The sequence below is a fragment of the Gopherus flavomarginatus genome, chromosome 25 (assembly GCF_025201925.1).
Source record: "Gopherus flavomarginatus isolate rGopFla2 chromosome 25, rGopFla2.mat.asm, whole genome shotgun sequence".
Taxonomy (NCBI): domain Eukaryota; kingdom Metazoa; phylum Chordata; order Testudines; family Testudinidae; genus Gopherus; species Gopherus flavomarginatus.
Genome location: NC_066641.1, coordinates 12,256,203 through 12,276,674, shown reverse-complemented (window position 1 = coordinate 12,276,674; position 20,472 = coordinate 12,256,203). Strand labels below are relative to the sequence as shown.

The following is a 20,472-nucleotide window of genomic DNA, read 5'->3' as shown; positions in this document are numbered from 1 at the left end:
AGCATGAAATATAATTTGGTACCTTGGACACTAGTTTTATTTCCATAAGTCACGTTGCAAATCAAAATACAAGCGCTCCCTCCTTACCCTCCCACCAGCCCTGGAGAAGGGCAATCCCACAGGGTCAAGGGAATTCACAAGAGGACAGGTCCCACAAGGGGTTTCTACTGTAACCCATTGGCCCTACTGGAACACTGGCTGTTAATTTCCTTGCTGCTGTGGTTCCTAGACAGACCCTCAGTATTACTCACATCATTTCTGGCGGGTGGCGTGAACTGAATTGTGGACTGAGATAAATTGTTAAGTGCAGACTCTGAACGAGGTAAACAGGACATGAAGATAATAGCTGATATGTCCTCAGGGATCCAGTCATAATAAATAAGGCCAGGCCGGTGAGGGCTGCACGTAGAATTGGAAATGCAGCTCCGATCATCTCCTTTCTGCCCCTACCATAACAGACAGAACAGCAGCACATGCAGCTTCAAAGCCCAATTGCAAATGTGTTAGCAAGAAGTCTCTTCTTGCAAAACTTGACATCACCATCACCTGGCAGAGGGCAGGGAACAACACAACCCAAGACACAGGCAGTGGCCAGCAAAAAGCCCATCAGTTCCCCTTTACTAAGGGGGACACAGGAGAGGAGCTTGGGCAGAACAGACCTGATGCTCAGACTGAGCAACGCAGGTATCCACAGGATCTCAAAACAGACTCGTTTCCAGCTGGGATGGTAGCACCATGCTGTTGAGATGCTGCTTTTCTGACCACTTACTAATATCACAAGCAAGGTCACTGTGACATTCTGTACCATGAGGGAGCACCCCGTAACCCCCCCACGTTTCTCATTTATATACAATCGTGATCTTGCATATAAAGCATATAAACCATGTATGGCTGTCACTAAAACATGCTGTAAGTTGGGGAAATCAGCCAGCTATTAGCTCCCCAGAGGCAACAGCAAGGAAAGTAACCAACGCCTGAGTGGGAGACATTGTCCAGCAAGGAGCTACAATTCAATGACTCACCTGCACGACTTCACACCAGGGGAACTGCTCAACCCTGCCTGGAGACCCAGCAATGCCCTCCAGACATGCCTGGATGTGTGTGTTCCCCAAGCACATGAGACTGAGGGTATAAAATACAACAGAGCAGGCCCATTCTTTGCCTCTCTCCTGCCCCCACCCATGTTGCAAGCAACAAGGACACTGAGAAGACTTAAGCAGAGGAGACTAGCCCAGATTTCAAGGTTAAAATCTGTGTACTATGAACTGCAATATCCAGTGGGTGAGAAAAACTGCTTAATCTAGATGTTACCCAGCATAATAGGGCTGAGGGTTTAGACTACGTGCTTATATTTTCTTTTCTTTTGGTAACTGACTGACTTTTTGCCTATCACTTAAAATCTCTCCTTTGTAGTCAATACATTTGTTTTACTGTTTATCTTTACCGGTGAGTTTGTATGAAGTGTGCGGCAAACCTGCCCAGGTTTTGCGAAGGCGGGTGTATATCCACTTTCCATTGACGAAGTGGTGAACCAATTAATAAATTTGCACTGCTTGTCTTGAGCAGTGCAGGCGGTATATTCCTGAGATACAAGGCTAGGAGCTGGGGGGATGTGGCTGGTGCCTTTCTCCTTGTGTTTCATGAGTGGCTCTGGGTGCATTCATGCAATCTAGCAGAGTGTTGGGTCTCCACCTGCGGGTTGTGCTGAGTGATCCCAGTGCCTGGAGGGGTTGCTGCTGGTCACTTGCAAGGCATTGTGAAAGGAAACCCAGGTTGGAAAGAGTTCAGGAGGCACAGCAGTCCCACAGTCCCAGGCTGCACCCTGGGGATCCTGTCACAGTCACCATGTGCTCAGTGCCAAGCCCAGGGAATGGATGAGGATCTCTGTTTGTAACAGCTTTATGGGCCAGAGCCCCAGCTGGTGTGAAGTGGTGCAGTGCCCTGGAAATCAGCTGAGGACCTGGCCCCAGGGTTTCAAAATAGGGCTGTTAAAATGGGTGGACTGCATCCCAAAACCAACAGGAGAGATTCAGTCACTGCTTCCCCACCAAAAAGGACCCAGGACTCACATTCAGCTCAATTATCCACAGCAGAGAGACAAACAGCAGGTCGAAGGTGACAAAGAGGCAGAAAGTCCTCCTGACGTCTGAGATGGCTTTCCTCTTCTCCAGCGGAAAGTAACAGTGCGGGGAGAAGCCCTGGCTCTGCGAGAGGGAGGTGCTCATGGACGCAATGGCTGGGAGACTCCGCTCCAGGTCATGCTGAAAGTCTCTGGGCTTGTTCATCCTCGGCCGAAACGACAACGTCCAGTAGCGTTCGGGGCAGCATCTGTGAGCCCGTCACCGAATCACCTGCGGGGAAGATGGAGGAGACCTTCAGACACTTAAAGGGATGCTTGGTTTGCTTTACTAGCTGAGCCAATTCTTATTAACTGCCTTGCAGCCCCAAAGGATCCCAAGCTAGGAGACTGGCCCCTCCAATTCAGCCCACACGGGAGCCAGCTGCCTCACTGCCTTCTCCACCTTTGAAAATCATCCCCACCCCCAATTCAACAGAATTCATTCCCCCAGCTATAAGCAATACCCGGCAGGAGAGGCCAACGTTTGCTCTTTGGTTTACGAGAGCTCTTGTATCATCAGCAGGAAGCATTTGGGTTATTTTTCCTGCCTCGTTTCACACCTGTCCTCCAAGCCTGTCAACATGAGCAGGAACCTCCTTTGCCTCCCTCAGCTTTCTGCCACGCCCCACATTCACCCTCGCTTCAGGGGAGTGAGGACGTGCCACAAAAGGATCTGGTTGAAAGTGTCCCGGTGGTCACTAAGTGCAGTTTCACTCCAAACTAAATCTGTCCATGCTCTCCTGCTTCGGAGCACCCTTTGCTGGCACAGAAAGCTGGCCTGCTTGCTGCTTTGACAGCAGAATCTTAGCCTTTGCCACCGAGGCGATCAGGGGGCATGGCCTTGGGGAAAGACACACAAGATGTTTTTGCAGAGGCAGAGAGATGGGCAAGAGGTCCTTCTTTAATATAGGATTCCAGGAACACTCTCAAGTCAGCCAGCTGTGGTGGAACAAGTCAGTCTAGGGGGGATGGATGGTCCCCAAGGGCTAGCCATTGCACATGGCTCTGGGATATTCACGTTACTTTGCGCCATTGGCTGCCCATCCCATTGACAGAAGCGCAGCCCGTGTTTAAGTCGTACAGCGGAGCCGCTCCCTGTGGCGCCTGAGTCAGAGCTGCTGACTACAGAGATGCTTTTTTCAAAACTCCTGTTAGTACTGCAAAGTGAGGTGGATTTTATTCTGTCTCCTGTATCAACTACCCTGACAGCCAAGCTCTGACTGCAGCATCTTTATTGCTGCACATAGACTAAAGGGGAGAGAGACAGAGAGAGAGAGAGAGAGAGAACAGCTGCATTTTCACACTCAGAGAAAGCTGATGGTGCTGGGCATTTAGAACAGACCTGTGAGCGGAGCGAGTTTGAGCAGGAAAGCATTAGGCTGCCCTACAATACCTGGTTTAAACACACTTGCAACCTGTTGCACTCGACCAGTTTTTTCCTTGTCTGTGGTCAACAGGAAAATGCCATGTTGCAATCACATAAAGAACCAGGTTTAACCCTGCCAGGTACCAGGATACTGCTTCCTAAAAAATACTGAGGCGCAGTAATTCATGAATGCTGGATATGACTGGTCAGCGAGATCATTCCTGTCGCACCACAGCGGGTGTTTAGAATTTCCTAGGGGATTGTAACGATCCAGCTTGATAGGGAGCTGTGGGAAGAGCAGACAGAAAGCAATGATAAGAACACCCCTGTGTGCAGGCACAAGACCATGGCACATGCTGTTCACTTCCAAGAGTCTGTCTCCAAGGAAGCTGCGAGTCTGGTTTTCCCCAAGCTAGGAGACTGGAGAGCAAGAGTTTTAAAGTCCTTTTTAAGGTGAGTCACTTGTCAACAGCTATGTATGGCGTCAGGCTGCCAGAGAGAGTAGGCAGAGGGAGTCTGAAGCAGCTGGGCCCTCCCATGTCCAGGGAATAGCCAGCCTCGGGGTAAACTTGATGTTTTCTCTCAAATGCTTTTGTTCTAATTTACTTTTTGCCACAAGGAGGCTTTCTGGTCACCGCACTAACCACAGCCATTGCTCGCAGAGGGAAAAGATGGCAGGGCCTGAGCCTAGGACTTGGTCTACACCACAGTCAGGTCGCTGCTTACGTCGACCTAATTACGTCAGTGTCCACACTAGAGCCTCGCTCCCGCCGATGTAAGTGCCCTGCTGCACCGATAGAATAACTCCACTGCCACGAGATGCGTAGGGCTTATGTTGGTGTCGTTCGGGCGACACCATGCCTGTGCAGACACTGTGGGTTATTTATCGGCTGTTGGCTGTCATTCTTGTCAATTTCATGGCTTCCCGCTCCCCACAGGCTCCCCGCTGGCTTATGCTCACCCAGCCCCCTGCTTCCCACTGGCTCTCTGCTGGGCTATGCTCACTCGGCTCCCCGCTCCCAGTTGGGCTATGCCCACCTGGCTCCCCGCTCCCCACTGGCTCTCCGCTCCCAGCCAGGTTATGCCCACCTGGCTCCCCATTTCCCACTGGCTCCCAGCTGGGCTATGCTCACCCGGCTCCCCGCTCCCCATTGGCTCCCTGCTCCCAGCCAGGCTCCTGGGAACTCAGGGTGCAGCCGGGAGCTCAGGGGGCAGCCGGCTCCTGGCAGCGGAGAGTTTCTAGGATAGACATGCCCTAAGTGCAATATTCTGAGGCCATCACAGTTAATACCAGGGCCTGCAATCCAGAGCCTGGTCTGAGTGGGAGAATCATGTGATACCATCCCGAGCCAGGTGATGACTCAAGGCCTGAGAGCAGGTGCACTTGATGGGACCAGGAAGGCTCGGAGGTGCAGTTTGCACAGTAACCTTAACATAGTTCAAATGTGTTTTTTCCTGTCCATAAAGGCAAGAAGCCACCACGCTCTCTAACACTGAGGGTGCTCCACCACATTCCCCAGCTGTGTGGATCACTGTAGGACAGGAAGGGTCCGAGAGGGAATATACATGGAGCCCTACAAGTCATTTTTACAGTCACGTTTCTGACAATAGCAGCACTTTAGAAGAGAGATGTCACTTTATATAAACAGTAATAACAAGCCCTTCCACTGCTATGAGCGATGGGGAAGAGCCTCTAACTGAAAAAAGTTAAGACATCTGTGGGTGCTAAATAATATATCGACACGTACACAGTGCCGCCTCCTCAACGTTAGAGTGTCACTGTGTTCTCAGCTCGAACAACATTCTGCACTTACAGTCCTGTGCAACCTCCAAGTACTTTGAAATCAGCCATCAATTCCTCACAGCCGCCGCCCCCCAGCCAGATACATACATAGCGGTACCCCCTTTTTTACAGCTGGGGATATGGGGTGGGAAGTAACTTGCCCAAGATCACACACAGGCAGGACTAAGAGTTCAGAAATTCCTGGTTCCCACACCATGCTCTGTCTAAAATAGCTCTGCCTTTCTAGAGAAAACCAAAATAGATCTTGTTACGTTGTGGGTTTTTTAAGACTTGATCTGCTGCAAGACCAACACGCTGATTAAGAACACATAGATCACAGAGATCGTAGAATCATAGGGTTGGAAGGGACCTCAGGAGATCTTCTAGTCCAAACCCCTGCTCAAAGCAGGACAAATCCTCAGTTTTTTTGTTTTGTTGGTTTGTTTGTTTTTTTTTAACCCCAGTTCTCTAAGTGGCCCCCTCAAGGATTGAACTCACAACTCTGAGAGAAAACTAGCGATAGTCCACCTGCCCTTCAACATGCAAACAGCAAGTCAAATTTTGTGCTAAACCCAGCTAGAAACAGACTTGAGGGAAAGAAGATTTCTGGTTTCCAACAATTCTAAAGAGATGAATTCCAAAGCACAGGGATAAGTACAGGTTACGGTACTGCAGAATTCTGATAAGCAAGTGATCTTAGAAGCTCATTATAAGGTCTGATGTGATGCATTTCTTTTCTGGGTGCTCCCAACACAGGCCTATTCCATTAGACAGGGATGGAGTTTGGAGAGGGAACAGCAGCATACCAGAGGGTTTTTTGTTTGTTTGTTTTTTACACAAGCTCTCTTCTGCGTGAACGATTAATTATAGAGCATCCTAGTGCTCCATTACATATTTATATATTCTCTGAAGTCTCTCTTTTTGTAGCAGGATGTCAGCTCAATAGGGGGAGAGAGACACTTGGTTTTATGGTGCTGCTCAAGGGGTGATGCTCGACTTCCAGAGAAGACAGCGTTTGAGAAAGAGCAGCAGAGAGAAGAGAAACAGCACTCGCTGCCTTGAAAAATTCCACGGGCAGTGATATGACTCAGAAAAGGCACCCGGAAGCTAGAATGTCCTAGGACACTTTTCTGATTCAAAAAGCAGCGGTAACATTATCAAGGTCTTTAAGGAGGAGAGTTGGGTTTTTTTTCTTACTCCTCAGAGTTACTGTTTCAAGCACGGGCCGCACACTGGGATAATTCACTAGCCAACTTTGTCCTCTCTGATGAGAAAGTGTTTCTAGTGATTTGAGCAGGAATTTGGGAGACAGGAGGCTCCCGCATCAGACATGAAGTACTTGTCTTAATTTTTGAGGCCTTTAATGACCTATCCCATCATCTTTCATTCTCTGATCGAGATACTGACTCCCACCTTCGATGGGCCAACCGCAGCCTCTATCACCCACTTGTTAGATTTTCAAACAAGTGCCTTCTTGCTTTTCTCCATGCTACCCCTCACTTTCAGCATCCACAAACCTACTTCACTGTCCTCCTGCAAATCCCTCCATAAACCTCTCCGTTGGGTCACTGGTGAGCTGATATCACTGCCTGTTCTTCCATTCTGTATTGTCTTATTGTCTCCTTGTGCTCCCGCTTCTGTCTCCATCCACCTGTTTCTCATCTCAGACTTAAACCGTAAGCTCCTTGGGACAGACACCTTTGTTCTGTGTCTGTACAGTGCTTGGCACAACAAGTTTCCAGTCCACGACTGGGTCTCCTCGGTGCTACTGCATACTGATAATAAAAACCCAGTTCGACCACTGACTGCGTGGCCCTGGGCGAGTCACTTAGAGTTTATCTGTACAAGCGGCACAATACCTACCTCACACAGCTGTATTGCAAGAATTACTTGGTGTTTGAATTGTACTACTCAGTGCTAAGTATCATCTAGAGATGCCAAGAACTCAAAGATAGTAGTTACACTGCAAGTGAAAGGGGACGTGTCTCACCCTAGCCAGCAGCAGATCAATATTCGCATCATAAAGACACCTCAGGATTCACTGAGATTGGCAGTGGCTGTTCGTCTGTTTGAGAAGGCCAAGCCTGGAAGAGCAGACGGCGCTGCAGATCAGAGATGCTGGCAAAGTGGCTCGCATAGCACCTGTCCACATTACTCTGGGATCTCACCAGCCCCTCCCTTTAGTCAGCAGCAAGTAGGCCCTAGAACCCAAACGTGTCAGACTTTTCAAGTATCAGATAAAGGTGAAGAGAATTCAGGCAGATCTGTCCTCTGAGGCCTGACGTGCTAACACACACAGATGTTATGACCCAAAGAGACACCCGTGTCAAAACACTGCAGGGATGTGTGAGATTAGGTCATATCCTATGCACTGCACATAGCCACATTTCAGGCCTACCATGTCAACATCCACTTGGACTGCCTGGCTTCTGCTGATTTAAGTAATAAGCTTCCCATTAGCACATGTTTGCATGTTAATTACATCTTGCAGTTTGAAGACTCTTTGCATCTCACTCACTAGACGTCCCATTACCGATGTGTCTTCTCAGCTCATAAAACGGCTTTAACAACTAATTCTCAAGTCACCTCCTTTGATAGTTGCAGATTTTACACCAAATACTGTATCAGAAGACAAACTGCCTCAAGAGATTATTAGACTTGGATCCTTTCAAAGAGATGAACTACAGAGGATTTACAATAAGTTAAAAAAAAAAGTCCTGGATTCCCTAGAGAATAGACACGTTTTTAAATGTAACCACCACTTACTCCCTAATAAAGGGGAGAAATCCACATTGCACATTTCTCTGTTTCTTTGCCAGAGTGACATGGCACAGACAGCTCAGATCTCTCTCTCTCTCTCTCAGGATCGCAGAGAGGTAATTTTGTTAACACACAGCAATTACATTTTTGATCATAACAATAATTAGCACTTATACACCACTTTACAAATGTTAATTAATGTTCAACACCCCAGAAGGCAGGTACAGATTATCTACTGAATACGCTTTCCCCTGGTGCTGGAATCTTATAAAATTTGGGGCGTGATTTTGAAAGCAAACTTTTGCAGCTTCTCTTTAAAGTCTTTCATGACAAATTAGCGTCTGTACCAATGATTCTGAAGGTTACTGCCTGGGTCCTATTATGTATTTGTTTCTGGTAGCTCCCACAAAATGCTAGGGCAGGGGTTTACATACAACAATAGTTTTGTTCTATATTATAGACATAGAAAGAGACCTTCTAAAAACATTAAAATGTACGACTGGCACGCGAAACCTTAAATCAGAGTGAATAAACGAAGCCTCGTCACAGCACTTCTGAAAGGCTGCTGACCCCTGTGCTAGGGCCTGTCCCAAAGAGCTAACATTGTAAAGCGAGAGAACAAAGACAAGGCTGGAGGGAGGGAGAGAGGAGATCAGTGAATAGCAGAGTAGCAAGGTAGTAATCTGGTTCTTGTCTCCATTCTGATCATACAAAGTTTTACTTTTAACACAAGTTTTGGGTGGGGGTTTATCCATAGAAACAGCCTCTCAAAATCCTCTATGAACTCCGCTGTTAGCAGCTGGATTTTTACTTGAAGAGGTGGGCATGTGAACTAGCTGAGGAAGGGTGCTCCACACCTGCTGGAAACAGTTGCTGAGATGTTTGTTGAAGTGCAACACAGAAGAAATCCTTCCTCCTGCCTCCCCAAACAGCATCCCTATTAGAAGTGTGAGCTGGGAGCAGGGCTGGGCATAAGTATATTGGTGCCCCACACAATATTTTGGTGTCCTCTCACCTCTGCTTCCCTTAGGAATCCAAGCACATCCTTTCCATGGGGCACCGCCAGTCCTCCTTGCTCAGAAGGTGCTCCCCCACGGCATAGCTGATTGCCCATTGCAAAGAGTTTCTTCTGTAGCAGAATCCTTCCTATAGAGCGGTGCCCATGGTAGGTGCCATCCAGGCTATGTCTAAATCCTCCCCCACAGCTGGCAGCCTGACCTCAGAATTTCACTCTGCAAGCAGGAGGAGGAAGGGCTGTGAAGAGGCAGCAGTGATCCTGCTTCATGCTCCACGCCACAACGCTGCTGAAGGGCCAGTGCCTCAGACCCCTTGATCCTGGTTCATCTCATGAAAGCCCTACCTGGGAGGGACAAAAAGGCAGGAAGGCCACAAACCAGCGACTCAGGTGGAGGGGTGAGCCTCTGCTGTATTTATCCCCAGGTGGTTTTCAGTACCCCATCCGAGTGCCCCTCTGCAGAAACAGCTTTTCCCTTCCTCTGAATGGCAGATCCCCACAAACTGCCACTACCCCCCACCCCACCCCACGAGAAGGAACAAGGAAGAGATCATACGGTTTCCTTTCAGACACCCAAAGCTTGGTATTGCAGCCAGCTCTGACCCAGGGACACGTATCTTCTTTGGGAGTCAAACGAGACTCCCCCAGAGCTGGGATGGCTACTCAGCAATGTGAGGACCCCGCCTCCCCATTTCAAGCTGCACAATTCCAGCCCCATCACATCCCAACTGAACCAGATTGTGTATTAGACTGTACTACGCTCAACTCTTCGAGTCCTTATTACCGGCTCTCGCACCCACCCAGGAACAGGGTGAAGCCTCCTCATGGAGTAGGCCTGACATTAATCAAAGTTGGATTTGTCTGATGGGCTTCATTTCTCCCTTCCCAGTTCAGATTTTTGCTCAGACCCGAATGCAGACAGGCCCCTTGTTTCTCCAACCCAGCCCCTCCGTCAGGGGTCACCATCCCCGAGCTCAGACGAATTGCTGTCAGAGTTCTAGCGATGACACACTCCTTACCACAAGGCTCAGTTTCCACCGGTGACTCTCCCTCCCCTACCCAGTGAGACTTTCCGTCACTGAACCAGATGCTCCCAGGAGACGTGAGGCATTACAGTCATGTGCCTTAACAGTAATCAAGTATTTGGTGTTACAAGAAGAGGTTAATCAAAACCCAAAGCTGCGCGTGTCCTCCCCCACAAGCAGGAGAGCAGTGACCTTTAAGCCACTTTATGTCTGGAGCTTCTTTCGCTAGACACCAGGCAACATTTAGGGCAGCAGGAAGACAGACAAGGGATTCTCAGCTTGAGAATTCACTCTTGGTCCCAATGCACTTGGGGTTACTCAGTCACACGGTGGTGACTCAACAGCAGCACTGCTGAAGGACAGGCTCCCCTCCTCCCCTTCCTTCACACCCTGACTTCCTCCTGCTGCCAATCAAAACTGACAAGGCATCAGCAGTCTTCCTAATAGTCCTGGGTCAGCAGCGGCCCGGGGTACGTTAGGAAACTGAACCCAAACTGCAAGTTGGATACAGATGTGGACATCTGGGTGGGGGTTTCGATCCCGTGTGCTCATTCAGGACCATGTAGCACACAGATACTCAGACCTCAGTGGGTCAGGAGCCAAATTAATGATCACCATTACCCAAAAGAGCCATAGCAGTGCGAATTCATTATTTACTATTTATATATATCCTATATTTTCTCACAGCAAAATGACTGACCTAGTAGGATCATTTTAGCAACTACAATTGGTTAATAGCATAGTGAAACATCCTGACTGGTTAACAATTAACTCACATGGCGTTTTAATATGTGCTGCAAAGAGGACACACATTAAAGAGCCACTTGTGGCTGAGTATCACTGATCTAGCACAACGACCCCGCAAAGAACTCTCTTCTGGCATTTAATCTCACTGTTGTCAAGAGCCTTTCTCCAAAGCCCTATGTTGTCTGAGCCACGCAGCTTACTGATCCTGCAGGGCTGAGCATGCCCTAAGGGAGCTCACTCTCTCTCCTTTCCTAGGGGCAGAACAATTTGGACAGAGCATGCTGTGTGATACACAATCCCTGCCAGCCTTCGGGCAGCCCCCTTATTTACTGCATTCTGGCTATGTTACTGGTGTGTGCACCCGAGGCTATCCAGAGCATGGCGAAGAATGGCAACAGGCTTTACAGGGGCCATGCTAATTGTAGAGAGCAACTATAAAAACGGACGGCAGCTCTCAGCCGTGCTCTGTGACTAGGGTATCAAAAGAACCCCCCCCTCCCCAAAGCCTTGTGACTCACCCCATTTTTCCAACATCCCTTGAAACCTATAGAAAAAAAAATCAGGATCACACGATGCAGCCATATCTAGGTTCCTTCTTTATTCAAAATGACAGTAGCCTGTCTGCATCCAATCTGTGAGCGAACACCCCTCCCAGTGCAGCCGCCTCATTAGCCCTTCACACTATCAAAACAATTTTCAGAAGACGTCAGTGGCAACTTAATCGTTTAAGCCTCTGATTCACACCAACTCCATTGTGCTCTCTGATCATAGCAACTTTGAGTCTGGGGTTTACACTTCTTCCCTTCCCTCCTGGAGTTTACCGTCTGACACCGACCACTTCCCTCCCATCCCTGAGCCTGCAAGTCAGCAGAAAAAACACCCTGCCTAAGTATTCAGGAAGGCTAATTTCCATGCCACTGCAGATCAGCTGCGAAAAGCCAGCGTGCAGACTGGCAACTCAAGGTCTCACAACTGTGCGATGAAATCTCTAGTCTCTAATCACTGTTTTTATTAACGATCACCAGCAACTGCCAGCTTGAGTTTAGAGACCGACCTTAATGAGGAGACTCTCAGGGCCTCATGTAAAGATTAGAATTAAACATGCAACTGATCAAGTTTATCTGAAAGTAGGTTTAGGAAACGTAAGATTTGCTATTAGGCCATTACTCCATTAAGTTTCTGGCCTCGAGCAGTGACCAATATCAGATGCTTTTAAAGGAAATAAAATTCACCTCATATCCACAAACTACTCCTAGCATTAAGGGGCTCATGGGTGGAGAACTGCCATGACCTCCTCAGGCCCCACTGTAGCACTTCAGATGTTACTATGCAGTCGTGGATAAAATCCAGTTTGCCACTAGCTTCCTGGAATTGTGACTGCCACAGGCTGATTACATTCCATGTGAAGTAGCATTTCCTTTTATTTCATCTAAATTTAATCTGCCATTAAATTTTACCAAGAGACCACTTATTCACTCAAGGGCTTGGGTTCAGTTCGCATGCTGCTCAGAACAGGGAACGGTGGATGCATTTGTCTACAAAATTTCATGCACTCAACAGCAGTGCATCAATAATAAAGTACACCACAGTGTAAAGAGACGGATCAGATTTTCACTGTACTTTTAATGGAGATTTATTTAAAGTTACAAAATCCTCTTTCACTTGCGTCATCACCTTTCGCTAGGTGCTCAGATCCAATGGTGAGCCATGTGACACAAACGCTTAGAAAGATTCAGATTTATAAACACATGAGGAACTGCCCACTGATCAGTACAAAGTTCTTCTGGACTGTAACCAGCATTACTGTAGGGTGGGGAGAGTTGCAACAGTCTTCGCAAAGTTAGGTCACTTTTTTTTTGCTCATGCAGCTGCTGCCAGGGCCAAAGCACACCTTTGAACCATTGCTTTCAAGCAGACCAACAAGAAGCATGCCGCATTGTATGCGTTTTCAGATCAACGCAGCGCTCCAAGACACACAACAGCAGTCTCCTCAGACCATAAAGTTTTACAGCCTTCAAGTTTGGACAATACTCGTAGCAGCACCCAGTGAAAAATCATTAGCAACAATGGCAAAAGCAGACATATTCAACACTTCTGCTGTGCAGGGATCCCAGGGCTGAAGTAGAAGGGACGAGATATCAGCAGAGGTTCAGCGTGAGGGGGAAGCAGTATTGGGAAGCAGGGACACCACGGGGCAGGTTGGACAGGCAGACCCCTGAAAGTCCTGCCCTCTAGCCTTGTCCTTAGCTTGAAAAGTAATGGCAGCTACAAAGCAAGAACAGGAAAGTGGAGAATCATAAAGGCTCTGAGGTGATGACTACACATCACGTCGGAAAACATCTTAACTAACAAGATTTTAAAACATGACTTAGTAGCTAATGGAGACAGGACAAGTTAGGGTTAATCACAACTAGCTAATGTGTTTTTAAAGCATGAACGTTTGTCCTCATTCAGGACAAAATTGCACTGATTAATAGGATAAACATTTCCTACAATGAGTCATTCTCCTGGTGTAAACATAGTCAGACCCCTATGAAATGCTCTCCTACCCCCAGAAAAGAGAAACAATAGTAGTATTTAGACTTCAAAAAAAAAATAGCACCAACAAAAACAAAGAGTTAATTCTGACAAGCTGCCCAGCAAAGGCAATGTTTGCAACACAAGCCTCTAAATATAGAATTACTACTACCACATAAGCACCAGCCTTTCAGGTTACATGTTCTAGATGAGTGACCACCACACAGCTTCATCGACACTGGAAGTCACAGCAAGCTCTAGGGACGTTCTTCACTTATTCCTTCTGGTAAGTGTTGTTAAACAGACAGAGCGGGGGGTCTGCAAGTCAGGAGCAGAGTTCTGCTTTCAGCTCTATCAATGATTTGGCGTGACTTTAAGCAAATCACTTCATCTCTGTATGCGTTAGTTTCCCCATCTGCAGGCAGGAGATGATACCACTTCCCAGCAAGGGTTAAGAGGCCTAACTAGTTAATATTTATAATAGCAGCTTGAGGTCTCTGGATGGAAGCACAAGGTGGCATTAGGAAACATTGCTACAGCTTTTAGCTCCCCATCTCCGTCTCTGAATGCTTCTAATAAATGTTTACCGTCTACAGAGTGCTCTCTCCTCTCCTCACTGCTAGGTGGACTCTCCTATTTATTATCACTACTGCCAAAAAACCAGATCAGATCATTTTAAGCCACTTAAATGTAATGGTGCCCTTGGCGAATTAGTGAATAAAGCAGCTTTGGAAGGAATTGATTTAAATCAGAAAGTCATTGGTAATCATCAGTTTCTCCCTCACTCAAACATCAGATTCCATTGCCAATCAAGATTTGCAGTGAGAACCCCAAACTGTAGCACTGCTACTCTTCTAGACAACTGATGCCCCTTATTTGCTCTCAGTTTTATCTATTAATCAATGACTAATGTGAAATATGATCAAGTGCGATTTTACACATTGGATCTACCTATCTTTAGCACAGAGGTGGGCAAACTACGGCCTGCGGGCCACATCCGGCCAATCAGATCATTTAATCCGGCCCTCAGTTCCTGCTGGAGAGCGGGGTCTGGGGCTTGCACTGCTCCTGCACTCCAGCCAGAGAGTGGAGTCTGGGGCTTGGCCCGCTCCATGCAGCTCCCAGGAAGCAGCCGGCAAGACCCCCCTCTGGCTCCTACGTAGTATGTGCAAGCACAGCCAGGTCACTCTGTGTGCTGCCCCATCCACAGGCACCGCCCCCACAGCTCCCATTGGCCACAGTTCCCGGCCAATGGGAGCTGCAGGGGTGGTGCCTGTGGACAGGGCAGGGTGCAGAGCCACCAGGCCGCACCTTGTAGCTGGAGTGGGGACATGCTTCAGGGAGCTACTTGCAATAAGTGCTGCCTGGAGCCTGTATTCCTGAGGCCCCCCACCCCAATCCCCTGCCACGGCCCTGATCCCCCCCCACCCTCCAAACCCCTCAATCTCAGCCCAGAGCCCACTCTTGTACCCCAAGCCCCTCATCCCCATCCCCACCGCCAGCCAGAGCCCTCACCACCACCATCACCCCCAGGCTCCAACAGCCTGCCCTACCCTTGATCCTCCTCCTGCCCTCCAAACCCATTGGTCCCAGCCCAGAGTCCTCTCCTGCACCCCAAACCTCTCATCCCCAGCCCCATAGAGAGCCCACAGCCCCAGCCAGAGCCCTCACACCCCTGCCCCGATCCCCCTCCTGCCCTCTAAACCCCTTGATCCCAGCCTGGAGCCCCCTCCTGCTTCCCAAATCCCTCATCCCCAGCCCCCCCAAGCCCTCACCCCCCCACTGCACCCCAACCCAGAGTCCCCTCCCGCACCCTAAACTCCTCATTTCCAGCCCCATCCCAGAGCCCGCATCCCCCAGCCAGAGCCCTCACCCCCTCCCATACCCCTACCCCTAATTTTGTGAGCATTCATGACCCGCCATGCAATTTCCACACCCCAATGTGGCCCTCAGGCCAAAAAGTCTGCCCTCCCCTGCTTTAGCATGCTGCAACCCTTTCCCCAGGTCCTTCATCTGCTTTGTTTAGCCAGACTGTAGGCACTCTGGGGCAGAGACTTTACTTACTCTTAACTATGTTAGTATTATTTCTTCTTTGTAATCCTGTAGCATCTAGAGGCCCCAACCAATACAGAAGGATGACCTAAGGGATAAGACACTGGATTTGGACTCAGGAGATCTGTGTTCAAATCCCTGTTTAGCTCCAGACTTCGTATGTAATCTTGGGCAAATCAACGAACCTTCCCTGTGGGAATAATATTTCCCTCCCTCACAGTGATGTTGCAAAGATAAAATATATTAATAATTGCGATGCATTCAGATGCCATAGGATGAGGGCCAAGTAAGTATCTAGATTGACTAGAGACCTACTATGCTAGACAAACAGAATAAGAAACAGCTCCTGTTTTAACAGCTTAACAATTGAAATTACACAACACTCAGCACAATATGACTCCACTCCTGACCACGGCCTCAAGTTCTACTGCAATACCAATAACAAGAGTAATAAGTATTGAGGGTTTGTTTTTAAATTTCCTGCTAGTACAAAAATGTAAATGGGTCAAACCTGGCTCAGATTTTAAATTCCATAAGTTTTAAAAAAATTCCGATAGAAACCTAATACGTTCTCCTGTAGAACGGAAAAAAATTAGAAGTGGAAGTGACTCAAAGACTGACTGGAAAGAGTGAAAATTTTCATAACCAGTCTGCTGAAGTATTTATTTGCAGAACTGTGAGAAACATTTATTAAAAAAACCAAACAAAACCCCCCACATAAAGTACATTTTAAATGTTCAGTTTTTTTAAATTAAAATTATTAGAAATTTGGGAATTTTTAACACCACCAAGAATCAGGATAATGCTAAAGTTTTGAAATAAACATTTGCAAACACTTGGGTTATTAATGGGAGAAAAATCCAGAATCTGAGCCCACAGGTAAGCCATCACACTACGATAACTGGTACCAAGGGACCAGTGTTTCTCAAAGACTTTTCGGGACCACCAGGACAGAGAGAATATGAAGGTGGTGAATTGGCAGTGGCCGATGAGAGGAATCTCTCTTATACGGATGGAGCTGTCCTGCGGGTGAGTAGGAGATGTGATACATAGATAGCACTTCTTCCCCCGTGGACCTCAAAGCAATTTACAAATGGAAGCTAGTATCATTACTTAAACACACACAGAAACTGGAGTACAGAGAGAGGATGGGACTTGCCCAGTCACATAGCCACTCAGTAGCAGACTCAGGAGTCCGGACCCCCAGCCTTGAACACTGTTACATGTGTCACCCCCAGAGGATTTCTGGGAATCAGTATTCTCTTATTTCTTCCCTCCAAGCTGCCTTTCCATGGAGCTAACAGGCAAATTGTGCACAATCAGGGCCGGCGTTTCCATTTAGGCGACCTAGGCGGTTGCCTAGGGTGCCAGGATTTGGGAGGGCCGCAATTGGGTGGTGGGGGATCCTTCCGCACTCTGGGTCATCTGCCGCAATTCTGTGGCGGGTCCTTCACTAGCTCCGGGACCCGCCGCCGAAGTGCCTCGAAGACCAGGAGTGTGGAAGGAGTGCCCCCCCCCGCCGCAGAATTGCCACCAATGACCGGGAGCACGGAAGGACCCCCACCTAGGGGGCCAAAAACCCTGGTGCCGCTCCTGTGCACAATGAGGACAACACACCAATGACCACCAAAGCATCACCACAGAGCCACGCAAAGGGGTCAGCTGGGCCCCTCGGACAATGGCGCTGAACAGAAGGAGCTGCCCCTCGGGCACCCCCCTCAAGTGAGGGGGCTCCACTAGAGTCAGACTGAGCCTGCTAACCAGCCCCAGCTCCCCACGCCTGGCACAGATCACAGCCTGCAACCCGCCCCGTCCCGGATCAGAGCAGGGGTCACATCCCAGGAGAGGGGAAAGCCTGACACCCCCCGCGCAGCATGTCGAGGGGGGCGGACAGACACCAATGGGGGGGGAGGAATAAAGGCCCCTGGGACAGACACCGAGAGGGGAGTGGGCAAGTGAGAAGGGTCCCTGGGACGGACAGACAGACGCGGGGGGTGGGGGGGTCCGAGACAGACAGACATGGAGGATGGGGGGAGGACGGGACAGACAGATGGACGCAGGGGGGGAAGACAGACCCGGCGCTGGGGAGGGTCCGGAACAGACGGACGGACGCGGAGGGAAGGGCAGACGCGGCGGCGGGGGGTCCGGGCCGCACGGACGCGGGGGGGGGACAGCAGGACGGACACACGGACGCGGCAGGGGGGGGCACAGCAGGACGGACACACGGACGCGGCGGGGGGGAGGGGACGGCAGGACGGACACACGGACGCGGGGGGAGCAGGACGGACGCACGGACCCGGCGGGGGGGGGGCAGGACGGACACACGGACGCGGCGGGGGGGAGGACGGACGCACGGACCCGGCGGGGGGGGGGCAGGACGGACAGACGGACCCGGCGGGGGGGAGGGGACAGCAGGACGGACAGACGGACGCGGGGGGGGGCAGCAGGACGCCAGAGCCCGGGGTCTCAGGGCGGGCGGACCCCGGGGGTCCGGGCACGGGACGGCCCCAGCGGTACCTGCTCATCTCCCGGCGCCGCTGACAGCTTCAGGCCGGAAGCAGATCCCGGCGCGGGACAAGCAGCTTCCGGGCCCCGCGCTACCCATAGGGCGCTTCCACATGGCGCCGGCGTGACCCCTGACCCCGGAAGAGATCGAGACTCCCGCCCCCTGCTTGTGGGAGAGACCATCCGGGATGGAGCGGGGGAGAGATATTGGGGAGAAACCATCACGGGGAGAGGGGGACTGGGGACAGGCTGCTGGGCATTGGACAGCCAGAGCGGGGGAGCCCCTGTTTGTGGGGGGAGGACACCCCTGGATGGGGGAGCCCCAATTGTGGGGGGAGAGAGCCCCTGTTTGTGGGGGGAGGACACACCTACGTGGGGGGAGCCCCATTTGTGGGGGGAGAGAGCCTGTGAGGAGAAGACACCCCTACATGAGAGGAGCCCCATTTGTGGGGGGGAGCCCCTGTTTGTGGGAGGAGGACACCCCTGGATGGGGGAGCCCCATTTGTGGGGGGGAGCCCCTGTTTGTGGGGGGAGGACACCCCTACGTGGGGGGAGCCCCATTTGTGGGGGGGAGAGCCTGTGGGGAGAAGACACCCCTACATGAGAGGAGCCCCATTTGTGGGGGGGAGAGAGCCCCTGTTTGTGGGGGGAGGACACCCCTACGTGGGGATGGCTGGGAGCCCCCTCTCACTGCCCCTGCGCTAGGAAGGGTCTAATGTAAGGGGCTCCCTGTGGGGATGGGCGCGGCGCAGGCAGACGCTGGCATAAGGCAGAATCTCTTCAGGCTAAGGAATCTGCGGAGCTGCCAGCATCCTGGTTCCTGCTTGGCACATGGAGATAGGAGCCCTGGGACACCCCCTCCTCCCCTGATAATAGAACGTGACTGTGAGCTGGTGCTGGCTCTCTGTGCTGCGGATTCCCCCCCCCCCCCCGCCCCCCAGGGCTGTCTGCCTTGATTTTCAACTTTCTCAACTGACTGGGATGAGCTGTGATCTGAGCACAGGACCAGGAGCTTGTCCTGAGGTCCAAGCAGCAAGGAGGTGCAGGGGAGAATGGACAACTGTCTAGAAACAGTCCAAGGCTTTCATCAGCCTCCATTCTCCCTTTGGAGCCTCAGCAGTTTGCCTCAAACTCCTCAGGCCCGTCTTGCTTACACTGGGGCAAATCACGAGTAACTACTAAAGTTAGTGGAGTTGCTTTGCTGCAAAGCAAGCGTAACCGAGAGGAGAGTTGGGCCCTTGAGGCTGTGGAGGGAGCACAGGCACTCGGAAAGCGATGGATTGGGATTGCACATCACCTGACTTTCAGCTCATTTGCTGGTAGCCATTGCTAGTCAGGAGGAAACCCACGGAGGTCAGTGGAGTCTGTGGTTCTCTGGCTAGAGGACTGGGAGTCAGGAAATCTGTATTCAGCATGACCTTGGAGAAATCACTTCATCTCTGTCCCCCAAATCCATGTGCCCTAAATGGCAGTACAATATGGTAGCTAGTCCCCTCTGAGCCAGGATTTCCAGCCCAGAGATGTGGGTAGTCCACTGCATTCCTCATTGGATCAGCTGAGAACAAGCCCTTACAAGTCTGCCACCTTCCCGCGGGAAGGGATCAGGAAAAGAAACAGGCTTGTGTTGACTGGAGAATGCAGACTGAATTTGTTGATAACATGAAACTGGCCCTTGTCCAGAGTGGGACAGGTGCCAGGACACTGCATCTTGGCAACTCTATTTATTTCCTTGTGAGAAGTCAATTGGTGGAACGAGGGTATTGCTGGCTTCACTCAAGCCGCTGCTCCTGAGCAACAATGCCCTTGCTGTGAGCAGTTCCCATGCCAGCCAAAGCAAAAACCAGTCCCTGGACAAAAACAAAGGTGGCCCTTGATGATGCTGGGTTGGGCAACCAAACCTGTGTGTGTACTTAAAACACAGACTGGGAGGAGCACAATAAGGTGTAGTGAGGTGGGATCAGCTGGACTAATAACCTCCAGAGGCAAGAAAACAGACAAGGGCCCAGATCCTGAAAACTATTTAGGCACCTAACAGTTGTTGATTTCAGTGGCATCTCTTGAGTACAGTATATGGGTCATGGGGCTTAATGGCCAACTGAATTCAGGGGCTGGTGGTGGATTACAGAGACCCTCAGACCTAGGTCACTGCTTCTACTCTGGCCCAGCTTGGGTGGGAAGTTGTTACTGTCTGAACCTAGCAGGTGTGGCTCCATACCACAAAAACCCACCACCACTCCACCTCCTTGGTGGAAGCCTCAGCAGAGAGGCCAAAGACTGACTGGATCCTGACTGCCCCCTTCACTGAGAGGGGAGTCTGGCAGGTCAGTACGAGGAAGCTTGCACGGGTGCTGCCCATCCTGTACCTGACCCTATTTCCCCTGCCTCTCCCATCCTTATACAGAGAGCCTAACAGCCACTGTTCTGAGTCTCAGACAAGAACCTACTCTTTAACCACCTGGCACTGCAGTGACTCCAGCCCACGCTCCCTCTGTCACCAGCTCTCCAAGGCCCTAGCACTCTATGGAGCATAAGGGATTGTGAGTTGCAGCCGAGTCTTCTGCTTACCAGGATTGAGGTATTAAC

At 50.3% G+C, this 20,472-nt stretch overlaps 1 protein-coding gene across 1 annotated transcript in view; it reads right to left on the bottom strand.

Moving 5' to 3' along the window:
* STARD3 (StAR related lipid transfer domain containing 3) overlaps window positions 1-18,017 on the bottom strand; it is a 31,136-nt gene extending 13,119 nt beyond the window's left edge. Inside the window, exons 1-3 of the mRNA XM_050935270.1 lie at window positions 17,902-18,017; window positions 3,528-3,771; window positions 2,070-2,351 (exon numbers count right to left, since the gene is read on the bottom strand). Coding sequence (XP_050791227.1) covers window positions 2,070-2,285 — 216 coding nt within the window. The 5' untranslated portion in view covers window positions 2,286-2,351; window positions 3,528-3,771; window positions 17,902-18,017. The remainder of the gene's footprint in view (window positions 1-2,069; window positions 2,352-3,527; window positions 3,772-17,901) is intronic.
* Window positions 18,018-20,472: the final 2,455 nt, after the last annotated feature.